The 6,202-nt window shown below is 39.7% G+C and overlaps 1 protein-coding gene across 3 annotated transcripts in view; it reads right to left on the bottom strand.

Annotated features, from left to right (window-relative positions):
- TDRD5 (tudor domain containing 5) overlaps nucleotides 1-6,202 on the bottom strand; it is a 100,257-nt gene that overhangs the window by 41,144 nt on the left and 52,911 nt on the right. For all 3 annotated transcript variants that reach the window (XM_027768074.1, XM_027768078.1, XM_027768079.1), the window contains exon 9: nucleotides 4,358-4,578. In XM_027768074.1, the coding sequence (XP_027623875.1) occupies nucleotides 4,358-4,578 (221 nt within the window). The remainder of the gene's footprint in view (nucleotides 1-4,357; nucleotides 4,579-6,202) is intronic.

Here is a 6,202-nt window from a genome sequence, read left to right as displayed (position 1 = left end):
TTGTTTTTTTTTGAGAGGTTTTTGCTACAGGGCACATGCACTCACCAGAGACACAGAGAGACAGAGAGACAGAAAGCGAGAAATCGCCCCCACAGGGGAGATGGCCACGCCGCAATCCCTTCTCCATTCTCCTCTCAGGATCTTGGGCACGCATGCACATGCGCCCAGTGTAACTTTAAGCCACCAGGTCCTGAACTCGAACTGCGGTCAACTACATGGGAGTCCAGTGATGTAGCCATTACACTGCCTGCTGGTCCCTCATTCTCATGTCTTATACCACAACTAACAAACTGATAATTCTCAATCTCTATCGCTAGAAGACCCTGCATACCTTCCAAGCTTCAAAACTTTAATTTCCAACTGTATGGAATACCTGCTGATTGTCCCCCAGTACTCATTTTTCTTCTCTTGTTCCTCTAGTAATAGGATCCCTAAATTTTCACTGTTTATAGCCATTCAAATACTGCTGGATCCCTTGCATTTATTGTGTGACTCTGTGAATTCCAAGTTCTAGCCAATGGGATGTCAGAAAAAGCAAGGTGTACACAGTTAAGATGGCACAGTAAATGCAGATTTTACAATTTTAAAAAGTAAAATTTCAGGTTGTATCTTTCAAAGAAAAGCATGCCCTGCAATATCCCCTTCTTCTTTTCCCTTCCTTCTGTCTGAAATGAGGACACAGTGGGCAGGGTGGCAAGCCACATCCAGAACCACGTGGCTGGGGAAATGCTTTATTTGGAGTAAAACAGAAAACACCGACACCCCTAACACCATAGCGCTACCGAATCAGCCTGTATGGCTAATGTGGACTATTATGGAAAAAGAAATAAACTTTTATGTTCCTTATGCCACTACCATTATGTCTTTGTAACAGTGGCTAAACCCTATTCTAACCTGTATCGTCTATTCAACATTGCTGTGACTGCCTCACAGTCACCCTAGAGGCACTGTGCATAAACTTCTAATTCCCTTCAGCTCAGCTCAACCTGCTCAGTACTAAGGTCACAGCTTTCATATTCTCCTCTCCCTTGCTCATCTAAGCCCCATTCTAATAAACTGACAATTTTACTTTCCTCATTTCTCTTCAATTTATCTCCTCCTTTTTGTTCTCACACTCTCTAAGTCTACCTATCTTTCCTTCACTCTGTCTACCTTCTACACTGCAACTGGAGTTATCCTTCTAAAACACAAACTGTTGATATCTTCCCTTTCTTAAAACCTTTGGGAGTTTAAGTTTATAGAGTAAGTCAAAATTCCTTCCCATGAGGCTCATAATTGAGCTCTTTCTAGACTTCCAGTTTCACATCTAGTCACCGTGGCCTGAGCCTCACCCAGCACTAACTTCACTTCCCTAGTTCTTGTTTCCAGAGCACATCATTTGCTCCTTTGCTAATGCTGACCTTGATGCCCGTGGCTGGGCCCAGATACACCTACTTGCACCTCCTCAACTGGCAAATCCTTACTCATTTTTGAAGCTTAGGTCAAATTTTTACCCTAGCTCAAATTTCAACTTTACCCATGACTTCTCACTCATCCTCTATCCTCCCAAGCTAAGCACAGATCACAAGAGCAAAGACCAAGTCATACTTATCCTTATGGTATCAATACCTCACCATCCCGATACCAAGCACACAGAAGTTACAGTTTTCACAAGAGCAGTCAACATTTGAGCTAGACTTTCACCTTTACAACTCTGAGGTAGGTACTATAACTATCCCACTTTAGAGATAAAAAGAGTAGGTCCAGGGAAGTAAAATAACTTCAGGGTTACAGAGCCAGTAAGTGTAATTTAAAACAAGTCTTGGTGTGCAAAGGCATACTGGAATGAAATAAATGATGGTAATTCAATAATATTCTGAGTTTTATGTGACTTACATTATATCAGGTGCTCTGGGGTGAGAGATGAGTATATAATGTGGTAAAATAAGAAAACACATGGAATACTTTTAGAGATACAAAATAAATGAAAATATTCTTCTTTTATGTGACACCAAATAAAAATCAGACATTTCTATTCATGAATAAACCTGAAGTGACTGAAAATGTCCACTTTTTATATGGTGTTTATTATCAAAGGGCATAATTTTTCAGTAAAGTGATCTTTTAAAGCAATAATTCTCAAAGAACAGTCCACGAACTCCTGAAACCCTGATCCCTTTCAGGAAGTCCACAAGATCAAAAATGTTTTCATAATTATGCAAAAATAGTATTTGCCCCTTTCACTGTGCTAACATTTAAGCTGATAGATAAAACTCCAGGTGACTTAGCTAAAGAAAAGCAGTGACAACAAACTTGGCAGTTATGCGTCATTGCCATGCATTTGGATCACAAAGAAAAAAAGCAACCAGCACCACTCAAGAATGTCCTTGTAAGTAGTAAGAAGTATACAGTTTATTAAATCTCAACCATGGAGTTACCATCTCCTCTTCCATATTCTCTATGGCAAGAATGAAAGTACAAAGTACCTTCCAAGTTATTGAAAAAAAAAAAAAAAGCAGTTATGTGTGAGTTACGAACTGAACTAGTCTTTTTTTTTAACACGGTTTTTACTTGGAAGATAAGCTAACCACTTTTTTCATGGACCACCATTTTTGCATGAGAGAACCACTAAGAAATTGTTCATTCAGACTTGGGTATTTGACACATTTTCTGGAAAATAAAGTGAACCTGTTACTTCAAGGAAAACTTATAGTTTAGGTTACTAGTAACAAAATTCAAACTTTCAAGTAAAAGTTAGGATTTTGGAAATGTTGGATCTACCACCACAGACTGTTGACCGCTTCCCAATATTTAAAACTTTTCTGAAAAGAACAGTGGGGTAATGTCAATGTGATTTTTTTTTTTTGAGAGACTTCCTATAGGACATGTGAGCTCGCCGGAGAGACAGAGACAGGGAGAAAGTGAGAAGTCACCTCCTGGGAGTATGGCCATGCCACAATTCCTACCCCATTCTCCTCTTGGGATTTTGGAAACACACATGTGCCCAGTGTGAGTTTCAAGTCACTGAGTCCACTGGGACTCAAACAGCAATTAGCCATGTAGGAGTCCGGTGCCTTAACCACTACACCATCTGCTGGCCTCAAGTGATTGATTTTTTTAAATCGTGTGATGAGGTGTATCAACATTTGGAAGACCTGCCAAAATTCAGTGAACCAATATTTCCCAAATGACCAATATATAATGTTATAAAATTGTAATGGGTGAAAGATCTATTGTGGGCTGATTCCATTTAAGTCCATGACTGGAAGTGCTCTACTCTTGCTTTAATGCTCTGCTATTGCTGTCTTGAAATTCCTAAACAAGGAGCCCTGAATTTAAATTTTGCACTAGGATCTTCAATTACATAGCCATTATTAGATCTACTCAAAGCACAAAAGCACGTTAATGTATTTTAACATAATAGAGTACATGAAAATTCAAATTCTACATCACAATTAATCTTTGAGAAACTACCATTTGCGGGAACCAGCAGTTAGCGTAATGGCTATGTCACTGGACTCCCACGTAGTCGACCGAGGTTCGCGTCCCGGACCCAGTGGCTTAAAACTCACGCCGGGCGCGTGTGCATGCATGCCCAAGATCCCGAGAGGAGAATGGAGAAGGGATTGCGGCATGACCATCCCCCTGGGGGGGGTGACTTCTCGCTTTCTGTCTCTAAGTCTCTCTCTGTCTGTCTGGCGAATGCATGCACCTTATAGCGAAAACCTCTCCAAAAAAAAAAAAAAGAAAAGAAACTACCATTTGCCAAGTTTTGGTCTATTATCAATAAAGAATATTTACAATTTTCTAAAAAGGTTATTAAAATACTCCTTTCCCAATGATATATCTGTGTGAGGGCCAGATGTTTTCATATATTTAAACCTAAATAATACATCTCAATGGGTTAAATGCATTAGATACTAAAATTCAACTTTCTTCTATTAAGTCAAATATTAAAGAGATCTGCATGAGAGCCAGTAGATAGCATAATGGTTACGTTACTGGACTCCCACGTTGACCTGAACCTGGCAACTTGAAACTCAGGGTGGGCGCAGGTACATGCATGCCCAAGATCCTGAGAGGAGAATAGAAAAGAAGGGATTGGGTCATGGCCATTCCCCCTGGGAAGTGATTTCTCACTTTCTGTCTCTCTGTCTCTCTAACAAGCACGTGCATCCTATAGTTTTTTTACACTACCACCAAAAAAAGAGAGACCTGCACAAACATAAAACCAAACTATTCTTCTAAATTTTTAAGAGGAAAATACGTAATTTATATGAATGCTTACGTTTTTAAGAGTCCTAGGACCAAAATGTTTGGGAACTGCTAATTTAGTGAAGACATAAGAAAAACGAGACAGAAAATAACCAACTCCTACCGCATTTCAATCATCATGTCTTCAAGTAACTCTGATGAATCCCTGCTGTAGATTCGGATGTAGAATTGACTAGGAGAGATGATATATTCCACAAAGACCCCCACAAGAGTACTAGTATCTAGTGGTGGAAGTCTGCATAATTTCTTTTCCCGTACAGCATCTGGTGGGATATCATGATTTCCTATCGCCATATTGAGCTGTGAGTTGTTTGTTTCTATTTGCTACGAGTAAAAAGAAAAAGAAAAAGAAATAAAAGAAACAATTATAAATATTTGGGTGATATTCCAAACATGTGACAATGTTTCTCAAACTATATTTTATAAATCACCTTTATCAGAATCACCTGGGAAGTTATAAAAATGCATTCTTGAGACCAGCAGATGGTGTAATGGTTATGTCACTAGACTCCCACGTAGTTGACTGTAGTTTGAGTTCTGGACCTGGTGGCTTAAAGCTCACACCGTGTGCATATGTGTGCATGTCCAAAATTCGAGAGGAGACTGGAGGAGAAAGGATTGTGGCATGGTCAACCCCCTGGGAGGCGATTTCTCCCTTTCTGTCTCTCTGGCGAGTACTTGTGCCCGATAGCAAAAATCTCTTTAAAAAAAAAAAATACAGATTCTTGAAATCTACCCCAGACTTACTGATTAAGAATATCTAACAATGAGGCCCACAGTTATGCATTTTTAAAAGTTCTCCCAGTGATTCTTACCTACATTAAAATAAGAAAACTACTGCTTTATATTAGCCAAAGAGTTAAACTGTGTTATGCAACTGCCCTATATAAAAGTGGAAAACATGATACTTCAAATATTCAGGCTGAACTGAGATAGAGTCTCATCCTATCTAATCTACCAAGGGCCACAGGTAACTCTAACAAGTGAATTAAATTTTGGAATAGTCTTCTGACCAAAAGTGCTCTAATTCTAAAATATGTTGTTTCACTCTGGGCCTTTCCATTGTCTAGCAGACTTTAGAAACATTTTTTTTTCTCCACAAAAGAAGCAAGTTGCTTTGTGGCTTGTTTGTTTCTATCGTGTAAGGTTTTTAGTTTTTGTTTTTTTTTTTTTTTGAGAGGTTTTTGCTATAAGGTGCATGTGTTCGCCAGAAAGAGAGAGACAGAGAGATAGAAAGCAAGAAATCACCCCCCAGGGGGGATGGCCACGCTACAATCCCTTCTCCTCCCTTCTCCTCTCAGGACCTTGGGTACGCACGCACGCACACCTGGCATGAGTTTAAGCCATCGGGTCTAGGACTTGAACCATGGTCGATTACGTGGGAGTCCAGCGATATAGCCATTACGCCAACTGCTGGTCCCTCTATTTGTGTAAGTTTTTAAATTATTTTTTTTTATTATAAATCTTGGGGCTGGCAGGTGGTGTGATGGTTAAGGGTGCTGGACTCCCACATGGCTGACTGTGTTTTGAGTCCCAGAACAGGTGGCTTGCTTTCTCACTTTCTCCCTCTCTCTCTCTCTCACTCTGTCCCTCTCTGGTCAAATTAAAATGAATAAACAAATACATAAATAAGTAAAGTTAAATAAAATGATTCTTTAAAAATATTTTTAAAAAATTAAAAATCTTTGTATATTTCAAACCTATGACAATATTTCTCAAAGTATATTTCATGAATCACCTTTATCAGAATCACTTTATACAGAGGAAAGAAAGAAAGAAGAGTAAGCAAATAATACTATAATGATGACAAATAAGTAATGAGAGACGAGGTCAAAAAATGGGAAAATTGGCGGAAGCCGGCGCGGGGCGCGCCCGGCGGAAGCCGGCGCGGGGCGCGGGAGAGCCCATGCCCCCGTCCTTCACCCCTGGCCGTGTCCTGCCGGGCTGC

Source organism: Tupaia chinensis, unplaced genomic scaffold, assembly GCF_000334495.1.
Source record: "Tupaia chinensis unplaced genomic scaffold, TupChi_1.0 Scaffold000074_1, whole genome shotgun sequence".
NCBI classification, from domain to species: Eukaryota; Metazoa; Chordata; class Mammalia; order Scandentia; family Tupaiidae; genus Tupaia; species Tupaia belangeri.
Note: the sequence above shows the minus strand (reverse complement) of the source record. Positions and strands in the feature narration are given on the sequence as shown.